This window comes from Meriones unguiculatus, chromosome 1, assembly GCF_030254825.1.
Source record: "Meriones unguiculatus strain TT.TT164.6M chromosome 1, Bangor_MerUng_6.1, whole genome shotgun sequence".
Lineage (NCBI taxonomy): Eukaryota > Metazoa > Chordata > Mammalia > Rodentia > Muridae > Meriones > Meriones unguiculatus.
The window spans coordinates 199094724-199120691 of NC_083349.1; the positions used below are offsets into that span (position 1 = coordinate 199094724).

Here is a 25968-nt window from a genome sequence, read left to right on the forward strand (position 1 = left end):
TAGGACTCCAATCCCACTGTTTGGATTAATAATCAGAGTACTGCATTTTGTTTCCTGGTTGCTGCTACTGATGGATAGGTTCACCTTCAACAACTTCAAGCCTGCTAATGCCTAACTAGCTACCTAATATTATAGGGACAACATTGCTTCTTCAAGTGATAATTATGCTAATTTCTAGGAACCACCCTGCAGAGCCATGTTGGGCTTTCCTGGGGAGATGCAACATCCATCACACTAACCCCTATACACACACCACACCCCTACTCTTCCCAAAAAGGGAACCCACTACAGACCAAAGTAATGATTGCATCAAAGTCCAACTTGGTAAACCAATGAGGGTTTTTTTAATTTTATTTTTATTAATTACAGTTTATTTACTTTGTATCTCAGCTGTAGCCCCGTCCCCCAGCCCCTCCCAATTCCATTCTCCCTCCCTCTTCTCCTCCCTCAGTCCAATGATAGGGGAGGTCCTCCTCTCCTTTCATCTGACCCTAGTCTATCAGGTCTCTACAGGACTGGCTGTATTGTCTTCCTTTGTGGCCTGGTAAGGCTGCTCCCCCCTCAGGTTGAGGTGATCACAGAGTCAGCTCCTGACTTCATGTCAGAAACAGTTCCTGTTCCTATTACTGGGGAACCCTCTTGGACACTGCACTGCCATGGGCTACATCTGTGCAGGAGATCTAGGTTATCTCCATGAATGGTCCTTGTTTGGAGTATCAGTCTCAGAAAAGACCCCTGTGCCCAGATCTTTTGGTTCTGTAGGTATATTAGTGTTTTGTATACCTAGTGCTGAGAAGCCAGGAGGGGGTATTAGATCCCCTGAAACTAGAGGGGATAGAAACTAGAGTTATAGATGATTTTGAGCCACCAGGAGGGTGCTGGGAATCTCTCCAGCCCCACAATGAGTTTTTATTGGAGTTCTAACAGGAGTATGGATGAGGGGTTACTTAAAAGAGTAGGGATCACGACATGGGTGCTACACTATCAGACCTAACCTAGGTTCTGGGGGATCGAATTGCAGTTTCCAGGCTTTTGTGGAAAGTGCTTTACCAGAGTTATTGCCCCAGCCTTGTTGATTTCATTTGTATGTGTTTGGGTGGCTTTGCCTGCATGTTTGTCTGTATACAACATACACCTGTGTGCCTTGTACCTTTGGAGGCCAGAAGATGCCGTCATATTCTTTAGAACTACAGTTGCAGCTATCAGCCACCACATGGACACTGGGAACTGAAGCTGGATCTTTTGCAAGAGTACCAAGTGCTCTTAATCACAGAGCCATCTCATCTCTCCAGGCCTCTTCTTTTTGTTGTTTTTGTTTTGTCAGCTAGGAACAATCTATGCAGTAGTCCAGGCTAGTTTTAAACTCATAATGATCTGCCATTATGCCAACTTCTGGCATTTGAGTTCTGGGATTGAAGGCATGTACTATGCCTGGCCCCACTTTTCCTTTTTGCGAATGACTCTCAGTGAATCTGGAGCTAACCTTTTCAGCTATTTTATCTGACCAGCAGGAACCCCCCAGATCCCCATGTCTCTACCTCTCAGAACTGGGGTTACATATATGTGCTTCCATGCCTGACTTTTACATGCCTGCTGGAGATCTGAATCTAGGTCTTCATGCTTGAGTTTGGAGAGGGGTGTGCCATGCAGATAGCTTAACCACCTGTGAGACTGCTAAACACTTTTTTGGAAAAGGTATGCGGGTAGCTCTAGCCAAGCAGGGATCCTGGTTGCTAAGCCATCCCAGTGCTTACATGCTTCAGATCTATCTCTCCTTCTCCTTCTATTGGCCCCTTAACTTTATTTAACTTGCACCTCTATAACTCAGTTTATGTCCATTTGAGATTATGTGTTCTTGGAACTGACCACTTTATTATAACTTTTTTTTTTCATTAGTAATTGAACCCAGGGCCTCACCACATGCTAGGCAATTACTCTATAATAATTTTTATCCCTTAGTCCTTGGTTTCAGCTTTTTGAGTGCTTATACCACTATACCTCCTAACACACAACACACACACACACACACAGACACACACACACACCACATTTTACATTTGATTGATGCATTTAAGGTGTATTGCTGGTAGTTCAATCTTATATACTTTTTAAAAGAGTTCATTTTAGTGTGTGTGTGCATGCGTGCGCGCACGTGCGTCTGTGTGTGCATGCTTGTGTGTGCACACAAGTGTATGAGGACAAACTGAAGGAATTGGTTATCTCTTTTCACCATGTGGGTCCAAGGGATTGAACTCAGGTCCATCAGAGTCATTTGAGGAGTCTCAGTTGAGGAATTGCCCAAATCAAACCTTGGGCATGTCTGTGGGGGTTTGTCTTGATTGTAAATTGAGGTCTGTGGGTACCACCATTCTCTAGGCAGGTTGTCCTAAGGTATATGTGGTACCTAGCTAAGCATGAGCCTGAGAACCAGCCAGGAAACAGCCAGTTTCTGCCTTTCAGGTTCCTACCCTGACTTCTCAGTGATGGACTGTGCCTCAGGGGTGTAATCTAAAAAAAGTCTTCCTTCCTGAGTTGTTTTTAGTCAGTGTTTTATCACAGCAAACAGCATAGTAGAATACATGTTGTCTACTAGTGAGCCACATCCCAGATGACATCTTCCAAGGGATACTGTTGATGTGGAGCTTCTCAGCAGATACAAGAGGACATAACAAAGCATAAAGATTTGAGCAGTGGTGAGGGGTGTAGAAAGGGCAAGAGAAAAGCCTGCCTTTCTTTGAGTCTTCTCTGTGCTACTCTTCATCCATTTGCTGCAGTGATTTTATTTTACATATCAAAAATTCAACATTTCAACATCATGTCAGCTACCTTTACCTTGCTTCTGAGTTTAACTTCTCTAAGTTTTGTTCATTTGTTCTTTACTTGTATTAGACACTTTATTGCTGAAACAAAATCCTTGAGCAAAACAAGGTACAATTTATTTTGGTTTTAGTCCTTCATAGAAGGGTGAGCGGAGCAGGCAGGGCAGAGCTCTCACCTGGTAATCAGAAAAGAGATGGGAAAAGGGAGGAATAGAGAAGGTTCTGGTAAAGCTCTCCAATGTATGAGTCATCGTGAGATGTCATAAAAAGATACTACAGACTGGTTGACTTAAAAGAGGAGGGGGAAGGAGAAATGGCTCAGCAGATTGGAGCACTTATTAATTGCAGAGGTTTAATTTCTAGAACCCACATGGTAAATCACAACCATAACTCCAGTTCAGGGAATCCGATTCCTTCTACTGGCCTCTGAGCACCAGGCATAAATGCAGGCAAAACTTTCATACACATAAAATATTTTAAACCTTTTAATTTTTTTATTTATTCTTCTCTCATACATTACAACCTGACTGAAGCTTCCACCTCCCTCCACTCCTCCGAGTCATGCCTCCCCCACCCTCCCACATCCCTTCTCTCTAGATACACTGCTCCTGTTTCCCTTCAGAAATGAGCAGGCCTCTCAGGGATATCAACCGAATATGACCTAACAAGATGCAATAGGACTAGACACACTCATATCAGGGGCTGGGCAAGGTAACCCAGTAGGAGAACAAGAATCTCAAGAGCAGGAAAAAGAGTCAGAGATATTCCACCTCTCACTGTTAGGAGTCCCACAAAAACCACTACACAGCCACAACATAATTGCAGAGGGCCTAGCATGGATCTACGCAAGCTCCTTGATTGCCACTTCAGTCTCTATGAGCCCTTATGAGTCCCACTTAGTTGATTCTATGGGCCATGTTCTCCTGTCAACTCCTCTGGCTCCTACAATCCATCCTCACCATTTTCTAAAAGTGGGGATCCTCAAGCTCCACCTAATGTTTAGCTGTGGGTCTCTGCCATTTGCGCCCATATATTCATCCATATAAAATAAAACTTTAAATTTTTCTGTGTAGCCTTGGTAGACCAGGTAAGATCTGCCTGCCTCTGCTTCCCTGAGTGCTGGGATTACAGGCATGTGCCACTGCACCCAGCCCCCCACCACCACCAAAAAAAAGTTCTTAGAGTATGGGACAAGAGTCAGCCCCCCAAAACACCCCCATGCCCTAGTTCCTTCAGTAAGGCCTCACCTAAAATTCCCAGAGCCTCCTGCCAGCTGAGGATGATGAATCTATAGTGGACATTTTATATTGAAACTACAACATTTGTGGTCAAAATTAGAACCATGTGATCAAATAATATAAATGTTTCTTAAAAGAAATAGGTATTCTCTAGCCAGATATAGTGGCACTTACCTTTAATCCCAGCACCCAGGAAGCAGAAGCAGGTAGATCTTTGTGAGTTCAAGCCTAGCATTGTCTGCAGATGGAATTCCAGGACAGGGCTACACAGAGAAGCCTTGTCTTGAAAAACAAACAAACAAAACAACCCCCCAAAACAAACAAAAAACAACAAAACAAGAAGAAACGAAACAGGTATTCTCCTAAATAGGATTTGCAGAAGGAAAACTCGTAAAAAGAGCCTGATTGTATATACTTTAATCACAGAAAAGAACTCAGACTTCATTTTTCATTTCTTTTATAACTTACACAAGCTGGAAAGAAGGACAGAAAAATACATTGAATGTGCTGGACAGCCCATAGGAAAACATCCAGTACTTAACTGAGTTTTTCCATGTATTAACCAGTTTGAGCTGCCATGACACTGTATCACAGGCTGACTTAAGAGAAGTTAAATTCTTACAGTTCCTCCATAGGCTGGAACTCCAAGGTCAAGGTTTCAAACTGGTCAGGTTTGGTGAGGGCTTTTTCTTGGTTTGCAGATGTCTCCCTGTGTTCTCACATGAGACAGAAACAGATCAAGCCCTTTGGTGTCTTTGATCAATAAACATAACAAAAAGGCCCACCTACAACATGACCTCAGTAATCTCATTTCCAAATATCACATTGAGAGTTTAGGGCTTCAACATTTGAGTTTGGGGGTGACACAAATATTCAGAACATAAAATCACAAACACATATCTCAATAGTTACTTTTTGTATGCCAACTAGCATTATTGTATGGAAACACTGTTTACTTATATAAATATAGACAATTTATTTTCAAATAAAAAAGTAAAAAAAAAAAAACATCCCCCTGCTCTGATGTTCCTCACTCTTTAGTATCTCCTGAGCAATCCCCAGCCTGTCAGAGTCATACTAAATTTTCAGTGTATCTTCATATGCATGGAGGCAATGTGGTATTAACTACTGCTCCACACCCTCTGTAAATACCATTTTTAACCACCTAAAGCTCACTCCTTTTTTTTTTTCTTACTGCAACACATATCTGTCAGGAGAAAGAAGCACCCTGTTTTCTGTTTGGTCTGTTAGACTCCACACTATTTTCCTGGGACCTCAACTCAGGCTCAAAGCATAATCCAGAGAAACAGAATTTGCAGTTCCATTTCATTTCATGTATCCAGTGAAATGTCCTCAAAGCTACACTGGAAATAAAATGCCAACTGAAAAGCACCTTCACTTACAAACCCTGATCCAGTATTCTCATCATACCTCAGCTGATTTCAGATCTTCATTTCAAAATCCATCAACTACTTTTGTTCTTTGGCTTTCAAAGGGAGAATACCATAAAATGGCCCCATATACACAAAATAGGTTATGGGCAGATAGTTTCTCAAATTAATGATTTCTGATTTACTATTTTTCAGCATTATGATGGTGAAGAAGTCATATCCATTCAGTTAAAAATTATGTCAAATTGTGATCTTTCCCTAGGCTAATAATACGCAGTATGATAACTCACAAGATGTTAGGCAGCAGGATCAAGTCATAGCTTCAAAGAAGCCACACAATCAGGAAAGTGAGCAATTGGGACTCCACATTAGACTGTGTGGCTAAACAATCACATCTGGTAGGTTAGATATATTAAACATGTATTTGTTTCAAATGTTTCAACTAATGACAAGTTTATTGGGACACAGATCCATCGTAAGTCAAGAACACTTCCACACAATCTCCACGAACACTTCTTTGATATCCTTTTTAGTTTTGGCAGATTTAGCAACAACTTTAGGATTTTTCCTCTGAATGTGTGCTCTGATGTCGAATCAGAGATGAGCTCCGACTATATGCCTTACCACATGTGCTACATTCATATGGTTTCTCTGAAGAATGACTTCTTTGATGTCGAATAAGGTCCGAGCCACTACTGAATGCTTTCCCACATTCATTACATTCATAGGGTTTCTCCCCAGTATGACTTCTCTCATGTAGAATGAGGGATATGCGCTGAGTAAAGGACTTTTTACATGTTTTGCATGCATAAGGCTTCTCTCCAGTGTGAATTCTTTCATGCTGCACAAGATGAGCACCCTGGCTGAAGGCTTTCCCACACTGCTCACATTCATAAGGTCTGTCTTCGCTGTGAATTCTCTTATGTCGGGTAAGAGATATCCGATGACTGAATGCTTTCCCACATTCTTCACACTGATAAGGCTTTTCTCCAGTATGAATTCTTTGATGTTCAGTAAGAAATGACTGGCGACCAAAAACTTTACTACATTTATCGCACTTGAAAGGTTTTTCTTCTGAATGAATGTTCAGATGTACTTTAAGGTTTTTAATTCCACCAAACATCTTTCCACATTCTTTGCATGCAATGAGTTTCTTTTTCCTTTTATGAATTTTCTGGTGTTGAATAAGGGATGAATGCCGACTCCAGACTTTCTCACATTTATTGCACTTATACTGCTTTTCCCCATTATGAGTTCTTAAGTGCAGAATAAGAGTCGAAGGACGTCTAAAGTCTTTCTGACATTTATCACATTTGTAGCGTTTCCCTGAAGTGTGAATTCTCTGATGAAGCATTAAGGATGAGACCCTACTAAAGGACTTCCCACATTTCCTACACGTAAAAGGATTTTCTAAATGGTGAGTTCTCTTCCTGAGACTCTGAATTAAGGCCTTCTTACTTTCATGAGTTTTCTTTCCAATACAAATTCTTTTATGTACAAGGACTTGCTTCTTTTTGAAGCCACTCCCATATTTATTGTATTTTTGTATTTTCTTTCTACTGTGAATTCTCTTATGAAGCAAAAGGGATGACATCCGGCTGAAGGCTTTTCCACATTTTCTGCACTGGTAGATACTCTCAACAATGTGATTATTATGGTGTACACTGAGAGGTGGGCATGAACCTGAGGACTTCCCGTTGTAAAAATTTTCCTTTCTATTATGAATTCTGCTGTGTATCATAAGAGTTAATTTTTTATTAAAAATTTCCCCACATTTATCACATTCATAGTTTTTATTCCGATTGTGCATGCTCTGATGAAGGATAAGGGATAAGATCTGCCTGAAAACTTGTCCACAATTACTGCATTCATAAGACCTCTCTCCAGTGTGAAAGTCTTGATGAAGTTTAAGGGATAAACGCCGAAAAAAGGTTTTTCCACAATCATTACACTTTAAAGACTTCTTGTCTGAATGTTCTTTCTTGGGTTTTCCTGGGAATGAAGTTTTGTCACGCTTTATCTTCCCTGTGGGAACATTTTGTTGTGAAGAAACTGGTTTCTTACAGATGCTTTGCCCAGATTTGTTACACTGATTTGAAGGTAACTTCTTGGTATCACACTTAGATCCTGATTCTGAAAGACAGAATTAGTTCTTCTAATACAAGAAATAAAGCTTGTATAATAAAAAGGGAGCCATTAAATTAGTGATTATAACAACTCATGCTAACAAGAACAATGTCTTACTATATAGTCTCCATTACTATACTAAGATCTTGTGATAATTACTTTAATCATCAATGTGACAAAATCCAGAATCATCTAGGAAGGAGGGTCTCTGAGAATGTCCTAACTACCTTAATCCATGGTAGGCAGCACCATTACCTGGGCTTGGGGTTCCAGAGTAAATAAAAATGAGAAATCCAGCTGAGCAATGCATATATTAATTCATTTCTCTGCTCTTAACTAGATAAAGTGGGTTGCTTCAAGTTCCTGCTGCCTTAACTTTCCCTCAATGGAGTATAACCTAGAATTATGAACCAATAAATCCTTTCTCCTTTAAGTTCCTTTTTTTCTGGGTGTTTAATCACAGCAACTGGAGACAGGGCTTTCCAGAAATGTTGTAAATGAAATTCAGGAAAGTTTTGAGTTTGAAAGTGAATAAATCAAGTTTTTATGTATGTGATATATTTTATGCCATATACCACATTTAACTTCATAGATTGTTCATTAGTTAATTACATTTTACTATATGAAATGTCCATAAAAGGAGGAATATTTCCATGGAAATGCTAAGTGTTACATGAGAATAAAGTAGAAATAGAAATTAACTGTAAATGGTAAGAGAGGTATTACCTGTGTGATGAAAATCATCTAAAACTGGATTATGTTGACATCAAACTTTGTAAATTTGTAGAAAAAAACAGATTGCACTCTATTTTTTTTTTTAAGAATAAGCTTACTATATTTCTTTCTTTTTCATGACAGGGTTTCTCAGTGTATCCCTGGTTGTCCTGAAACTTGCTCTGTAATCCAGGCTGGCCTAGAACTCACAGAGATCCACTGGCCTCTGCCTCACGAGTACTGAGATTAAAGGCATCTGCTTGGCTGGATTATACTTTCAAACTGAATGATCACCGCTGAAAAGTTATAAATTCTAAAAGCATATTCTTGAATATCAAATCCTTAAAACCACAAATACACTAACAATTAAGACTGAGTAGACATTTAAAACTATAAAAACTTTAAGCTTAGAGAAATGGGGTGAAACTCTAAGAAAAAAAGTAACATATTAAGCTAAAGAGAATGAATCTATTATTTAGTAAAATGGTCAAAATGGAGCAGAACACATTGGTCCAAAATGGCTCAAAATAATTTCTTGTGCTGATAAATGTGGTTGGTGTTATATCTGTAATCCTAGCAATTAGGAGGCTGAGGCAGGAAGATCCTGAATTCAAAGTCAGCTCAGCATACACGGTGAGCTGCAAATGAACAGAACAAAACACTATCTCAAAAAATTTTTAAAAAGTATCTTTAAAAGAATTTTTTTCTAAATAATAAAGTACTTACAAAGTAGATTGACTATCGACCTTAGTTTATTGGGCCACAATCAACACAGCATATGCTTTAGAACTGTGCTATCCATCATTGTAGCAATTAGTCATATGTACTGATTGGGTACGTAAAATATGGCTGGTATGATGTGGAATATGCTATGTGAGTATAAAATAAACATACACCAAATTATGGATGAAGGGTTATAGCCAGCCTGAACATGGCAAACATGGCTTTGGCCCTTCCCTCATTCCCTCTTTCTTGTAAACTGTTAGATTAACATGCCTACAGCTAGCCATTAAGGTCTGTTTCCTTATTTGGCCCCTTATGTTGGAAGCAAGCAAAAGAAATTTATTCTAAGTACTGTCATTTTGTTTTCAGGACTCCATTTAATCATAGAGAGAAACCAAATTCAAGGTCCTAAGAGAGCTGGGGATTTCCCAATAGCTGAACAGTTTCTGTTATAAGGAGACAGTTGTCTGAGTCCAGCCATTTCAAGGACAACTTCACCATCTTGCTGGCAAAGTCAGTTAAGTTCATGTTCCCAGGCCCAGGAGCCTACTCCTATCCTGACTGATGGAAACTTCCTTGCTCAATCCTTATGTCAAAATATGATTGGACAATGCTACAGGCTACCCTGCTCCCCCTTTCTTTACGGTTTATTTAAAATATGCTGTACAATGTTCCTTCAGGGTCATAGTTCAGCTCCTGAGTCTGTCTTGCAGCCTGAGTACAATAATTTTTGTCACCTGCATTGTCCTGGAGTTTAAGTTATATTGGATTTAAGTGGACCCCATAACAACTTCCTCCTCCTGAGGCTACCAAGGTCCAGCTATCAACATTTTGAAGTCCAGCAATCAAAAGGCCCTTTTGGCTATTTTAACTAACATTCCCAATCAAATTTAAACACCTCATCCTAACACGTGGTTTCCCCCTTGTACCTTTATAAACTGCCTTTGCCTATGGGCACAGCTGTCTCCTCTCTATCCATAGGCACCAATAAAACCAAACAAGGCAAAGTGGCACACACCTGTAATCTCAGCACTGAGGGAGGCAGAGGCAGGCAGATCTCTGTGAGTTGGAGGCCAGCCTAGTATACAAAGCAAGTCCGGGACAGCGAAGGCTACACAGAGAAACCATCTCAGGAAAAAAAAAATCAACAATAACAACAACAAAAATAAACACAAGTTTTCTGGGATTTTTCCTAGACTCCTTCCTGGTTCCAATCCTATTGGTTTTCCTTTAAGTTTTTGTTTTTTATGTATATGTGTGTGTCTGTGTGTGGGCATGTTTATATAAGTGTAGGTACATGAAGAGGGCATGTTGGATCTCCTGGAGCCAGAGTTATGGGTGCCCACCCAATGAAGGTGCTGAGACCCAAACCCAGCTCCTCTGGAATAACAGTAAGCTTTCTTAACCAGTAAGATGTCTCTATAGACACTTATCTTTTTCTTTGTGTCTTCATTTACTGATGACCTCTCCTTTTCTTGTATTGAATATTCCTTCAGTTCATCTCCCTGTTTCCAAGACGGGAATCTAAACCACAGCATATGCTAACGTTAATCCCAGTGATGTCATACAAGCCTGAAGGCCTGAGTTACATCCCTGAAACCTACACAAACTTGGAAGGAGAGACCCATTTCCTCAACATTGTCCTCTGACCTCCATACAAACACTGTGGCATGCACATGCCCATACAATAGAACATAAAACACACACAAATAATAAAAGCATTAAAAAAACAAACTAAAATAAAACAGGATGTATTCAAAATTCTAGAAGGCAGATGAAGGTGTACACAGAACAAGAGAAATTACGAGATAGGGTCAATGTGTTCAACCATGTAAAAATGCCTTAGAGATAGCACATCTAGTAAATGAACTTGCTTCTAAGTCTGAGGACCTTAGCTTGATTTATGGAAAGAGAGAATCAAATCCCATGCATTGTCATCTGATGTTCACAAGGCATCCATGTGCCTATCCACCAAGACACTCTCATGAATGCACACACAGAGTTAAGAAACAAAACAAAACCTTATGCTGGAGATATGACTCAGTGATTAAAACACTTGCCGTATAATCTTAAGAAACAGAATTTGGATTCCCAGAATCCAAGTAAATTATAGGTTGTCACTGTGGCCTGTCTGTAATTCCAGCCTCAGGTTTGTAGATGGGTGATCCCTCGGCAGTGTGGCTAGCAAGACTAGCTATAATGCTGTGGATTTAAGTCTAATTGACAGACTCTGGAAGATTGATGGAGGATGATTCTTGACTCTAACCTCAGGTCACCAAATGCACCTACACACATGCCTACACACATGCAAACATGCATGCATGTACATGTACAATGCATGCACATGTGTATGCAATACACACACAAAGAGAAAGAGAGAGACAGAGAGGCAGGCAGACAGAGAGAAAAAAATGGAAAAAGAGAAAAAAGTTTAAAAAGTCCCAACTTTCTATAATCAAACAGAAAATAAGAAATAAAATATGCTTCTTTATAGAATGGGGGAAAGATTTTTGTTTTAGTTTTGGGGTTTTTTGTTTTGTTTTGTCTTTTTGAGACAGAGTCTCACCATGTAACTCTGGTTAGCCCGAACTCAAAAGTGTGTTAGATCCACCTGCGTTAGCCTCCTGAGTGTTGGGACTAAAGCTGTATAACAACACATTGGCCTTTTAGATCTATATATAGAGTCAAAATTCAAACCGCCAGGGCTCCGATTCTCACCCCTTGGTTCCTCAACAGATCTAAGCAAGTTATTTAACCTGTGTTGTAATCCTCTCAAATAGGAACAACAGAGATTCCACAAGTACTGGAAAGAGTAAATGAGAAATTAACTTACAGGCCTTAGCAAAGAACCTGGACACAGCAAGAACTCAATTAACTGGTTGTCATCAATTTAATGAGACAATTTTTATTTTCATAGGCACTATTGATTGAGCCCAGGCTCTAGGCAAGTGTTCTGCCACTGAGCTGTCCCCAAGCCCTTCAGAAAAACAAAAACAAAAACAAAACAAAAACAAACAAAACATTTCTTCTCATGTCAAGATGAAAATGGAACCTTCCATTTTCATTGTGCTGACATCTCGTATCTCTCTCTCTCTCTCTCTGATTTTTTTGAGACAGTTTCTCTGTGTAGCCCAGGATGACCTTGAACTCACAGAAATCCACTTGCTTCTGCCTCCCAGTGCTGGGATTAAAGGTGGGCGCCACCAATGCCCAGCAGATTAATCTCTTGATGGATTCCTTATTGGCATTATTGAGAAGTGGTGGAAAGCAAGAAGTTGGATCTAGATGGAAGAAGTAGGTCATTAGAGATGTGCCTGGAAAAGATATCCCTCATCCACAGCCCTGTCCTGTTCTCTCCTCTTTTTAGCTACCATGCTGTTGTGTTGTCCTTGCTCTACATTTCTAAACACAATGGCCCCAGTCAACCCTGGAATGAATCCTCTGAAACCACGAACCAAAATATACTTCTTTGTCTTTTTATGCTGTATTTACACTTGTATTTGTCAGTGACTGGAAAGTGACACACACTTAGAAGTTGGCAGTCACTGAAGGTTGCTCATCAGTGGCCTTTGTTTATAGCTCATACCTAGCTCCTGGTATGATGATCTACAGAAAAAGTCAGTGAGTGCCATTTTAAAGACTCAAATTAGGCCAGGTGCAGTGTCCTGTGTCTGTAATCCCAACATTCAGGGAGGCAGAGGCAGGCAGATCTCTATGAGTTCAAGGCAAGCCTGGTCTACAAAGAGTCCAGGCTACAGAGAGAAACTCTGTCTTGAAAAACAAAACAAACAAACAAAAGATTCAAAATAAGTGATGTTTAACTGGAACAACCAAAGAGGAATTTATCCACAAAGGGAACAAGTCACGGAAGGGAGTAAAAAAAAAGTTACAGAAGAGATGAGTACTTCTTAAGGGATGACATCATGCATGTAAGAGCATTATCACAATGAGTGTTGTCATCACAGAGATCAGCTGATACCTTTTCTGATGGGAAATAAGAAAACAGTCATAGGGTGTTAGACGGAAGGAGAGTGAAGACCCGAGCTTCTTGATACAAAGGCAGACTGACTTCCGGTTCTAGGTCTGCCAAGTGACTAGGATTCTTTGGACAGCAGTGCCCCATTCATCGCTAAAGCAACAGTACTATTTCCACCTTCTACAGCATTGCTGGGATGAACCTGTGCCTCAAAGCACACATGACACCAAGTACAGACTAAATGTTGGTTATTCTCACCCTAAGGACATATACTGAGAACTGACCTGTTCAGGTGTGAGGCTTTGTCAAGTGTAGTAAGGAGCTCTCAAGTAACATCTCAAAGAGAAAGCCTCCTCCTGACGGTTTAATACAAATATGAAGCAGATACTATTGTTTCAGGAAATGAAGCTGAAACTTAAATGCCCACTATGAACTGAGGTTTATTAGTAGGAAAGGTTGAGAGACCAAGATCAGGCCTTGAGGCATGAAGGAGAGTATTGGATAATAAAAGGTTTAATGTATGGAAGAGTCAAATGTGATCTGGGGTCTTAAAGGGAAGGAGAGCCTTAAAGAAAGAAAGAAAGAAAGAAAGAAAGAAAGAAAGAAAGAAAGAAAGAAAGAAAGAAAGAAAGAAAGAAAGAAAGAAAACCTGGAGAGGAGCTTCTTTTATTTATTGATGTATTTGTTTGTTGAGACAGGATTTTTCTATATAGCCTTGGCTGTTTTGGGTTTGCTTTGTAGACCAGGCTGGTCTCAAACTCACAGAGATCCACCTTGCCTCTGCCGCTCTGAGTGCTGGGATTAAAGGTGTGCACCACCTCATCTAGCCAAGGAGCTTCTTTTAAAGTGAGAAAAAGACAGGGAGAGAACACTGAAGGAGGGAGAAGGAAGGAGTGAGAAAGGAGAGAGAGAGAGAGAGAGAGAGAGAGAGAGAGAGAGAGAGAGAGAGAGAGAAAACACTTATATGAAGACACCCTGAGACAGGAGATGCATGGCTGGGAGGAGACCATAGGAGCCTTTTCCCCAGAGCAACCTTTAAAGAACTTCCTCAACCACAGGAAATATCTGACTTTTATAATATTTCATGGAGTACTAGCATACATGATGAGGGCTCTTGGGACTCAATCAGGATTTAGGGTTGGAGTCCTCTGGCTAAGATTAGTGCTCCCTCAACCCTCCTACCCTACGTCAAGGCACTATCTATGAATCTGGAAGTGGGTCTTCACCACATACTATATCTTCTAGAGTCTTCCTCTTAGGATTTCCAACTCTTAGGATTGTGTAAGATAAATTTCTGTTGTTTACCAATAGCCCAGAGTATATACTCCTTTGGTGTCTTTCACAGCTTGAATAGTAAGACTTAGGCATTGGTTCTCAGTCACTCACCAGGGCCCCGGCGCCATCTTGATGGCTCGGCCACACATGGTGCTTTACCTTTCTCCAACAAGGTGATGATATTTGGTCTCCGGGAGGCAAGACCTGCACATGGGACAAATATGGGAACCAATCATTATATGGGACACCACTGAAATCAGCCAAGCTAGTGTTAATAAATTGTGGGTTTATCATCACAGTGGGAATACACAGAATGTGAGGGGCAGCTACAGAATGGAAGTAGGATAGGAATGAGAGTAGACATGGTGATTTTTCTTTTTTTTTCTTTTTTGGAGGGGGCAGTTCAAGACAGGGTTTCACTGTATAACCCTGGCTGTCCTGGAACTCGCTCTGTAGACCAGGCTGGTCTTGAACTCAAAGAGATGGGCCTGCCTCTGCCTCCCGAGTGCTGGGATTAAAGGTGTGTGCCACCAATGTTCTAAGGACATGGTTATTTCTGAGAAATGTTAGATTCATGATTCCTGGCACAAAGGTCATAAAGTGGTGTTTTCCATATGCCAATGAGATAGCAAGAGCACATGGGCGCCTAAGGATTAACCAGAGAAATTAACAGTGATTGGAGCTTTGGCCTTCGTCCTGTCCTAACTTCACAAGAGAGCTTGTAAGACACTAGAGAATGATCAATCAAACCAATAGGATGAAGCTTTTATAAGCCCACAGGAAGGGTTCAGAGAACATTGAGGTTGCTTGAACAGGTAGGGAGTAGCATTCTTAGGGCATGGAGATACTCCACTCTTTCCCCAGAATCTCTTGACATATCTCATCATCTGCAGCCTCTACAGTGTCTTTTATGTTAAACTAGTAAACTTAAACATATACCTGAGTTCTCTCAAACCTGGAAGATGGGCAGTTTTAGGGTCCCCCCAACCTACAGTTAGTTGGAAACTCCCTGAATTTGTGAATGGTATCTGAGGTACGGATGGTCTTGTGACACTGAGCCCTCTATCTGTGGATTTCACACTGACCCAGGTAGGCAGTGTCAGGACTGCAATGTTAGCCAGATATTCAAGAACTGTTTGGTGTTGGGGTAACCTCTTTCCTCTGATGTCAGACGATTCTCGGCTGAATGGTGAAATATGAGAGTTGGTTTAAAAATTTTTAACACAGAAAAAATGAAAACAAAGTTATATACAGTATTGTTGTTTACCTATAAAATAAATTAGGTTTCTGAACATAGGGCAGCTCTAAATTACCATCATTCCATGATCCACTGCTATGTTGGACCTCCATTCAAGGTTCTGAGGCTAGTGAAAGTATGTGTATTAAGTAAAAAGCAAGTAATGTATACATTACTATATGTTAAAATAACTATAATTGCTACACACACAGCAGCAGCAGCTTAGACCCACTGAGGATTTACAAAGGCAAAGAATTTAATCTCACATGGCCTTAAGCTCTGCAATCTAAATGTCTCCTTTGCCAGCTTTGCCAGTTGGGGTTCTATTTCAATTTCCAGTTTTCTTTTAAACCTACCCCTCCATTCAACGAACTCAACTCATCTAAGCAAACCAGACAATACACCCCCTTCTGTCTCAGAAATCTGAATTCTAGCTTTGTGGATTCTTCCTCCCAGTCTTAAAAAAGTTATCAAACTCCCCATTCTCTCCATAGCCTTTGAGATGGTAGCTGCATCTCTATAAGCTTCTCTGTGACATAGGGTGGGGGGATGCTGAGGCGATGACTTAGAGGTTAAGATCAATGGCTGTTCTTGCAGAAGGCCTAGACTTGGTCCCTAGCACCCAGTGGTGACTCACAACTGCTGGTGACTCAAGTTCCATGGGATCTAATACCTTCTTCTGGCTTCCATAGGCATACACAGAGTGCATATACATACATGCAGGCAAAACACTCATACACATACAATAAAATATATGAATCATAAAAGTACTTTCTAAATAACCTACCAATTTTATTTATAAATATATAACCAAGAGAAATAAAAACAGACACCTCAAAAACCTGTTCATGAATGTTTACAGAAGTAATTTATTAAAAGTAGAACAACATAAATACCCACTGGTTAATGAAAGATAAATGAAATGAAGTTTAGCTATACAATGTAATTATTCAACAATAACTCAGAACAAAGCACTGATATGTGATGCAACAAGGATGAACCTCAAAACATTATCCTAAGTGAGAAAAGGCCAGACAGTTATAATTCCATTTCTATATAAGACTCAGATTAGCAAGTCCAAAGAGAGAGAACGAGGGGTAGGGACTGACCACTCAGAGGATGGAGAGATATGGGAAATGAATTGCTCTTAATCACAGGGTTTCTTTGGAGAGTAATGAAAATTTTCCAAAATTGATCACAGTAACTGATGTCTAACTCTGTGACTACAATAAAAACAAATAAACAAACAAACAAAAAGACTGTGTAATTTAGAAACAGATACACCCACACACACATGCACAAAACCCCAATTTTAAAAATGCACACAACTTAAGTTTCTTCCCTTTTCCTGAATAGACCCTTACTGATATATGCCCTTTATAGATTGGTTCTAGATTATGACACACACACAGACACATAGACACACAGACATACACAGGACACCTTACCAAGTGAGACCAGATTCTGATAATTCTCCAACATGACATCTCTGTATAAATCCTTCTGAACGGGACTCAGCCATTCCCATTCCTCTTGAGAGAAGTAGATGGCTAAGTCCCCAAAAGTCACTGGTGCCTGAAATTAAAAAAATTACAAGTCTATTCAATCATGAGCTTCAAAAGTTCTTTCTGCATAGCTGGAGAAAATGGTGACTTTGGGAGAGGTAAAGTGACAGGGGTTCTGAGACCAAAAGAGTGGAGTTACTCAAATAACATAACAGTGTAATAAGATAATACATCTGTTATTAAAGATAATGCTTCATTAAAAAAAAACCAGCAATCTGGACTTACTGGTTATAGTGTCAAGGCATTTTTCTCGAAGGACCTAACTATACCGGTTCACTCAGTATCCAGCCTTAGTAGTAAGGCTGTAGTAGTAGTAAGACACTGACAAGAGGATTGTAGTGATATGTAACAATGAGAAAACTAAGAACTAAAATGGTGAGGTAAATTATTGCAGTTCACACAATTCCTAAATAACAGAGCTGGGATTCAATCATGCAGTCTAGCTCCTTTCAAACTAAAAACTGTTCATCAATGGTTCATCACAACACAGAAATATGTTGTGTGTGTGTTCATTTGGGTATGTATATGTGTAATGTAAATGTATGCTAATGCACATGAAGGACAGAGGTTTGACAATCAGTAAATTCCTCAACTGTTCTGCGCCTTGTTCTTTGAGACAGGGTCTCTCACTGAATCTGGAATTCACCAATTCCAACAGACTGGTCAGACAGTGAGATCAAGGGATCAAGGGATCTCCCCTCTCCACCTCCCCAGAAGAGAGCTTACAGGTGTATATTATTGAACCTAGACTTTTTGAACATTTATTTACCTATTTATGTTTGTATGTGGGGAGGTAGGGAGCATGTGCCATGGTGCAGAGTGGACGTCAGAGGACAACTTGGAGAATAAGCTGATTCTCTTCTTCCACAATCAACCTCAGGTGGTCAGAATTGGTGGTACCTTTACCTGCTGATCTTCTCACTGGCCAGCACCCAGTTTTTTAAAAATGGGGATCATAACTTGATCCTCCTGCTTGAGTGGCAAGCACTTTACTGCCATCTTCCTCAGCTCCAGGAAAACTTAACTTACATACAGTACCTAGGTCTTGCTCTGGGTTGCTTGACTATTGGTGTTGCTCCCATGAAAATGAGGAAAGGGAGCATATGTACAAAATGTGAAAACAAACTGAAATCCGTTAATAACAAACAGACCTGGAAGAGGACCTAAGCCTCTAATGAAAATATAGTGAATCAACAATTTGATTTTGGTCCTGGGAAACCCAAGCTAAGGACCCAACTGAACCATGTTGTGGCTGAATCCTGACCAAGTCAGAAGTAACAGGAAATGTATGCTGACATACAGTTATTGGGGCAGCAAGAGAGAACAAATACATTTAACTGATGAAATGTATTTTGTTAGTTTAAAACAGGACCTTGTGTATCCAGGGCTGGCAGAGAACTCTTGATGTAGCCAAAGATGACCTTGACCTCTCCAGTCTTCCTGTCTCTATCTCCTACATGATGAGGTCATAAGCATCCTTTACCAACACATTCAGTTTATGGGGCTTAGGGGACTGAACTCAGGTTTCAATCTTAAGCAAGCAGTGGAGTAACTGAACAATATCCCCAGACTAAGAAAATGTGTTTCTTCTAAGAAACTGCCCTTGAGTTGTTGTGCAGTCATCTGATCATCTTCCAGGAGAAGCAGGTTAGCCATAAGGCTGGTGAACCTCACTTTTCCATTTCTAAACTATATTCCTTATCTTACATCTTTTTTTTTTTGTTTTTTTTTTTTTAGTTTGCTTATTCTTTTTTTATTTGTCTTTTATTTGTTTACTTTAGATCCCAAGGATGAACCCTCCCACCTCTTCCTCCTTCTCATCTCCCTTTTCCCTCAGAAAAGGGAAAACGTTTCCCCAATATCAACCCTCCCCAGCACATCGAGTCACATCACTACTGAGCGTATTTTATCCACTGAGGCCAGGCAAGTCAGCTATGCCAGGGGGAAGTGATCCAAAAACAGGCAATAGAGTTCCTTATCTTACATCTTAACCAGGCAAACCTCTTCATGTGAGAATTGGTTTTAAGGAAAAACAAAGTGATACAAATGAATTGATCTGGCACATACACGCCTAACCTCTTTGGCTGAGTGGGCCCCACCTGGGCATCCACTCCCAGTGAAAGAAACTACAGAACTCTCATAGTCTTTCTGGGGAGGGCATCTCTGAGTACTGCAGATCCCCTACAAATGTGAATGGACTGTGAATGGTCATGTGAACACTGAAAAGAGTGGGCATGGGAGAACATCAGGTGTCACATATCAGTCTCCTTATAGGCAGGAAACCTCCAGAAAGAAGATATTCACATCTTATAAGACAGATAGACTATTCCAGAGTGGGGGTGGGGATGGAGGTGGGGGTGTGACACTTACCTTGGATTTTGGTTTCCCTTGTACTATAGGCATCCTTTCTCCCACCTTTGATGGCCCACATTCAGAGGCTGAGGCAGAGCACTGGCAGAAAAGAGAGATCATGAAGCTCAATGGCTTTTGAAGTGGTCCTGAAGTCCTCAGTACCCAATCACCTCTCCACAGGCCAAGGCACCTGGAACATTGTTAGCCCCATCTCCCCTTTTGGGCAGGAAGGGAATCACACAACACTGTCTGTTCCTATGATCACAGTAGGTTCCTGGTCAAGTGCAGATATCTGCCCATCCATCTGACAAGCTGGTGATGGCAGGTGCCAGGCAATCCAATGAAAGTTAAAGCAGGAAAGTTCCTGTTCTCATGTACTATTTGTTCAGGCAGAAAAGACAAGTCCACAGGGCATGCAGTGATTTCGGGTCAAGAGTAGTGATCATTACTGTTTCATTCACTGCCCTACTCCCAGAGCTACCACACCCAGAGAAGCTGCATAACAAAAAGCATGTGCTGGGGCTGGGAATATAGCTCAGTTGGTAGAGTGAGATTGCCTAGCATGCACTAAGCCCTGGGTTCCACATCCAGCATAACATAAACTGGGCATGGTGGTGCATGCATACCCTAGGGGGTAAAACAAAGACCAGCAGAGAAGACCAGAAAATGACACAGTAGTCAGGAAAGGCCTCTTCGAGGTCTGAGTGTGGTGAGCATGTGAACCACAAGGATGTCAGCTTTCCACATAGAACCAAGGCCCTGTGCCAGGCATGGGCTTGATGTGTAGAGTGATATAAGAAGGTTGTGGGTAGCCGGAGTAGGTGGGGAGAGGGGCTGGGAGTGTGTGTGGCACACACCTTTAATCCCAGCCAGGGCTACACAGAGAAACTCTGTCTATAACAAAACAGAACTCCAACTCTCCCCCCACACACAAAAAAATTAGGCTGTGTGCTAAGACAGTGTTAGGCAAGGAAGACTGGTGGAACCAGATCAGGAATTGGATGGTGAGCAGTTTCTGTATGAGATAAACTGGGGGAAAGGTGAGAGGAACTGAGCAGGAGAGAGACTAATCAGTCTTCCTACTTAACAAAATTTGGAGATGGCTGCGTGGCCATGGAGATAGCATGCGGTGTGGTATTGTCATTAGGCATCTATATAAAAACATGGGTTAAAATGTGGCCAGCATAGACTAAGGAACTCCCTTTACCCATCTGTCTACAAGAGTCTCCATCCAGAATTTAAAAAATCACTTCCTGAGGCTGAGGTTGGGTGTGGTAGCAACATGCCTATAATCCCAGCACTCAGGAGGCAGAGGCAGGTGGTTGGATCTCTGTGAGTTTGAGGCCAGCCTGGTCTACATAGTGAGTCCAGGACAGCCAGGGCTATTACACAGAGAAACTGCCTCAAAAAGCCAAAACAAACAAACAAATCACTACATGGCTGAAATTAGTGATTGTTAAAATGGCTGATTTTGATTTTTTAAGTACAGTTCCCAAGTTCTTTCTACTATTTAGTTGTCACACTTGTCATTTACATTGGACAACAGGTGTTATGAAATGTAATGTTGTGAAAGGGTACTATGGCAAACCCGGGCCAACATGTGCCCCTGAGAAATTATGCCATGCAACATATCTGGTATAAAGTGGGTCTACTGGGGGAAGGGAGACGAGTGAGGACCTGGGAAAGGGTAGAGACAGCAAGTGAGCCATGAGTGCAGAGAAGAAGGGGGGACGCAGAGGACAGAAAGGGGAGAGAGAGACTGTGGGAACAGAGAGTGAGCTGGGGTGGTGGGCAGTCCTTCTATCCTGCCCACCCGTGGCAGCAGCAGGTCATGATGTAAGCAAGTGCTAGGCCCCTGAGGGAAGGCCTGCACATTAACAGCAGGGATGTTGACTAATTCAGGATGGAGACTCTATTCTGGTTAGTGTCTTCCTGCTCAGTTCCTCTCACCTTTTCCCTGATTAGATTTATTGTTTAAAAGATGAGTAAGTCCTTAGTTCAGATAAAGCTTTGGAGCTGTTAAATCTGGGACATTTTGTCACAGCAGCAACATTACCTCCTGTTTCTTCCTTTTTAGATTATAGACCCAATGAATGGATTTGCTTCTTCTGTCTCAGTGACCAACACTGAAAAAAACTGATGAAATGATGATGATGGCGGCAGCCATTCAGAAGGTCCCTCCGAAAGCACTCTGTGATACACTTGCCATGCCTCTTTTTTTTTCTTTTGAGACAAAGTCCCACAGTGTAGCCCTGTCCTAGAATTCTATTTGTAGATCAAGCTAGACTTGAACTCACAGAGATCCACCTGCCTCTGTCTCCCAAGTGCTAATGTGTGCTAGCATTAAAGGTGGGCCTTCTGTGCCCATCCCATCCCACTCCCCTCCATTTTCTCCCTCGAGCCAAGCTACTCTGATGAGGAAGACACCTAACACGTTCCACAAGTCAGGGTAGGCTGTGCTTTCCCCTCAGAAACATACTTGGGCAGATACCGTGAAGGCAGGTGCTTGCTTAGGGATAAAAACGGTGGGGGATGCACACTGCTCAAACCAGGACCGCTGTTAGAGGTGGAAGGTGGCCAAATTCTGAATGCATGCACATAAATTCCTTTGGGATTCACCACTGCAACCCTACCAGTACATAGGTCAATAACAAACACTAAACCCCCACTCTCAGCTCTACAACAAAGGCCAGACCCTACACTGCACTCCGACCATCCCAGGCATTACACAGGACATTTCACCTGTTATTTAGCCTTTCCATCAAAACTCTGACGGGTGCTATTTATCCTTTTGTATAGAGGCAAAGTCTCATCCTTAACAGGTTCAGTTTCCCAGAGTAGGCCATCATGGCTCCTCCTCTAGAGCAGCCTGTTGCCACAGTAACAAATGAGCTAAGCACAATCAATCACACACTGGTACAAAGCCACTGTCAATATGGTGGTGTACAGTATCTCTAGACTGATAAAACAGCTTCGTCAATCTCCGTCTCTGTCTCTGTCTCTGTCTCTCTCTCTCTCTCTCACACACACACACACACACAGCTAGCAACAATAGAGATGCTCAGAACTGAGTGCTCACACCTACACTCGTGGCCCCTCCAATCTGCGGTGACTTCCTTTTCCCACTACGCCACTAATCAGTTCCTGTACACTCACCACCTGTTCCTAGGCCCCACCGGCCTAGCGCCCCCAGATTATGACAGACAGCTCCATCAGTCTGTCACACTCGCACACAATACAACTGAGATGCTCAGAACTGTTATAAGCAACCTGTTTCTTGGGGCTCACAGGCCTAGTCATTATGTCAGTCCCTCCCTCTCTCTTCTCTCTCTCTCACACACACACATGCACACGTGGAGTGGCCTGAAGGATCCTCACTCCGTGTCCGCTCCACAAGACATGCCAAGCCAACACGAAGTTGCACGGCATGCACCCGAATCACCTCAGATCACAAGAGCTCGGGAGTGCACTACCCACGCAAACAGGTCACTAACACACACACACACACACACACACACACACACACACACACACACACACACACACGACACCAATCATTTGCACAGAAGTCACCTGCTTCTCTCCTGCGTCCTCCGCCTCACAGCTGCCTCAGAGCCTGACAGCAACTGAGGCCCCGCGCCTGCGCACTCGCCTTCCGGACCCGCGGGGGTCCCCTCCGGGCAGCTCGCCTCCGCCCCGAGAGCAACTTGTAGGCCAGTGAGGCTCCGCCCCCGGGCTTCCCCAGGAGCGCGGAGCCGCGCCCCTGGCGCGCCGAGGGGTGAAAGCGCGGAGACAGCGCAGGCCACAGTCCTCACTAATCTGCACAGCGCGCGCGGACACCTGGACAGTGGGCTTCCACGCGCCTCGCGCCGCGCGCAATCGCGAGCTTTCACCTCCAGCCTCCGCGACTGGAAAGGGACTGTGGGTGGCCACGCCCAGAACATGAAGGAAGGGCCTTTCAGCCCTCGTTGTCGCCTGTCTGGAGACCCTGAGAGGAGAGGACAGGTTTTCTTCTGTGGCCGTTCAGAAAGCCAGGGGAAAGATGATGGACACGTGGGAAAGAAGAGGAGCGGTCCACCTTGGAGTCTGATTAAAGCCCCTCTTTAGCTGGCCAGCAGGAATTCTCGCGCAATTCAACACTGTTTAATTAAGGTCTTGCTCCCTCCCAAGCTGTCAACCTGAAATTTCCTAGGAATCTCAGAAATCTCACTTAAAAGGGAAAGGCCTGTCCTTGAGCAACCCTAATGATATCAAATTATTACCTTGTGAAATTATAACTCCAAGCACTTCCGGAGCAATCTCACATCTCACCTAGGAGCGAAAGGGGGTGGGGTTAAGACTTGAAACTCTGAGTAAAGGACAAGGAATGACTCACACAACAATCACCAGGATAAGGACAGACTTGACACCAAACACCATCTCTTAGCAGTGTTGTGTGCACAGGAGAAAGCAAGGCAGCTGCACCAAGCTGAGTGTGAACACACCAAGGTCCAGAGGAAGAAAGGAAGTGATTTCTTTAGATCCTCAGTCAAGGCAGTGATGAGCATCAGCTGTGACATCTGAGCAGTCACTGTATGAGGAGCACCGTTCTTAAGGTCTTGTAGTTCTCTCAACAACACTACTGAGCAAAGACTGCAATTTCATTTCAAAGGTGGAAAACGGAGGCTCTATGTACTTTACCTGAAGCCCCAGAACTAGAAAGTGGGGTCACAGAGCTTAACTTCTACACATCATTTCTCTAAAGGGGAAACCAAGAGAGAGTGAAAGGGCCACAACCCAAGAATGGTGGTACATAGTGGAATGACCCAAAGATGAAGTGCAGTTCAGATTCTCACAACCCTTTCCAACTCTCTCCATCTCTCCAGGAGGAACTATGATGTCACCAGCGAATGAGACAGGCCATTATCTTGGAGACCGGAGAGGTGAGGAGGGGACACAAAAGATTGTATTCACTTCCCAATGAATAAGAGAAGAAGGAAAGGACATGGCTGTTCCTAGGTACAATAGAGGAGAAGGGTTATTGTAGATAAAAGGGAGACATAGTCAGAGTCAGGGACATCAGAGTCCAGAATGAACATGACCTTAAGCCATGTGAGGAGAGGGAGAAGGGAAGAGAGGAGGGCCAGACCAGGAAAGCAGAAGGATACAGAGAGTAGGTGAAAGGACCCAGTAACCAAAATGGTTGGATTCTATAAGGAAGGACATCTGGGGAAAGGGCAGCCCAGCCCCTGGCCTGGAAAAGTTTAAGATAGGGGGCGGGGTAAGCCAGGAGGACCTTGTAATAAGTAGGGACTGAGAGATGCTGGGAGAACATGACGGCCAGCTCCACTTTGCTATCTTAAGTAGGCACCTCAGCCCTTGTCCTGGGTTTGAAACTTAACACTCAGGAGACCCCTTGGACCCTCGGGAACATGCCTTGTATGCTCAAAGCTGCGACACTGCCCAGCTGACCCAGACTTTAAGGACCCAAGAGAAATAAGGAGAGGGAGCGTTTCAATGAACTTGTTCCCTTCTGAAACGTGTCCTTTCGCCTATCTATAGAAGTATACAAGGGTGGGAGAGGGGTCTGGGGAGAAGGCCGGGGGCGCGGTAAAGAGTAACACCATGGGGAAAAAATGTATGAAAAATGACATAAATAAACGTAGAATGTGTATACTAATTAGAAGAAGAAGAAGAAGAAGAAGAAGAAGAAGAAGAAGAAGAAGAAGAAGAAGAAGAAGAAGAAGAAGAAATGAAAAAGAAAAAGGAAGCTAACAAATAGCCTCTCCACCAATCGGAATCCTGCTTCTGCCAGACGCACTGTCTTTCTCCTACTCCCACTCCCAACACCCTTCCCGCGGGCTAGCATTTCGCCGTTTCCAAGGCAACCCAACTTGTAGACTTGGTGCGGCCCAGCGATCTCTGGGATTGTAGTGTCAAAGAATCATACAGGCGGGAGGTCTGCTTGTCAGTAAAACAGAGTTTGTTAGCAGAAGCGTCTGAATCAAGAAATGATTTGGGAGATTAAAAACACCTTTCAGATATTCTTGGGGTGTAATTTGTTAGGAAAGAGGAAACAGAGGGAAAGGCTGGGTATGCAGGTTTGTGGGAGTTGTAGTTTTGCATTCTGTTGAGGCGCTGGACGTCATAAGACAGCAGATGTGAACATAACATCTGGGCTTGGCCCAAATTGAACCAGCATCCTACAAGGATTCTCATGATCTTCATACAGGCCCTGGGCAGCATGGCGGGGTGAGGTGGGAAAGCATTTGTGCAACAATCTGTACATGCAAACCCTCACGTTGGGCCTGGCTGCCTGCTTTATAGTAAGTGAGCAGAGTGCACCAGTATGTTGCACTCACTTTTTTTCTCCTTCAGATATGACTCTTTAGGCAAACTGGGACACTGCCTTATCTAATGAGCATCCTTGTTCCTCTCATCTAAGCAGTAACTTAACAAGTGATGCACACTTATTAAGAGTCCAATTAGTGTGGTTGCCAAGGATACAGTACTTCGTAGAACCGGTATAGAGCCTTGACTCCTTTCTTCTTTTTTTGAAAATTTTATTTTTT

The 25968-nt window shown here is 42.4% G+C and overlaps 2 protein-coding genes across 3 annotated transcripts in view; both read right to left on the minus strand.

Moving 5' to 3' along the window:
- Positions 1-4473: 4473 nt before the first annotated feature.
- Positions 4474-23346, minus strand: Znf667 (zinc finger protein 667). 2 transcript variants are annotated; one of them, XM_060375817.1, is made up of 6 exons: positions 22991-23346; positions 21474-21553; positions 19436-19516; positions 16949-17075; positions 14375-14467; positions 4474-7581 (listed from the first exon to the last, which is right to left on the minus strand). In XM_060375817.1, the coding sequence occupies exons 3-6, from the start codon at positions 19466-19468 to the stop codon at positions 6005-6007; spliced, it is 1830 nt and encodes a 609-aa protein (XP_060231800.1). In that variant the 5' UTR covers positions 19469-19516; positions 21474-21553; positions 22991-23346; the 3' UTR covers positions 4474-6004. The 2 variants fall into 2 exon arrangements, with proteins under 2 accessions (XP_060231800.1, XP_021510060.2); XM_021654385.2 differs by lacking the exon at positions 21474-21553.
- The window catches only part of Eddm13 (epididymal protein 13), a 34562-nt gene continuing 31620 nt past the window's right edge, over positions 23027-25968 (minus strand). Inside the window, exon 16 of the mRNA XM_060387085.1 lies at positions 23027-23405. Within this exon, the coding sequence (XP_060243068.1) occupies positions 23027-23405 (379 nt within the window). The remainder of the gene's footprint in view (positions 23406-25968) is intronic.

Coding starts and splice junctions, on each gene's coding strand:
- Znf667 (XM_021654385.2), bottom strand. CDS start 19,468: ATGCCTATAGTACAAGGGAAACCAAAATCCAAG. Junction 17,076..19,435: donor AAGGGAAACCAAAATCCAAG/GTAAGTGTCACA, acceptor TTTTAATTTCAG/GCACCAGTGACTTTTGGGGA. Junction 14,468..16,948: donor TCAGAATCTGGTCTCACTTG/GTAAGGTGTCCT, acceptor TCCCATGTGCAG/GTCTTGCCTCCCGGAGACCA.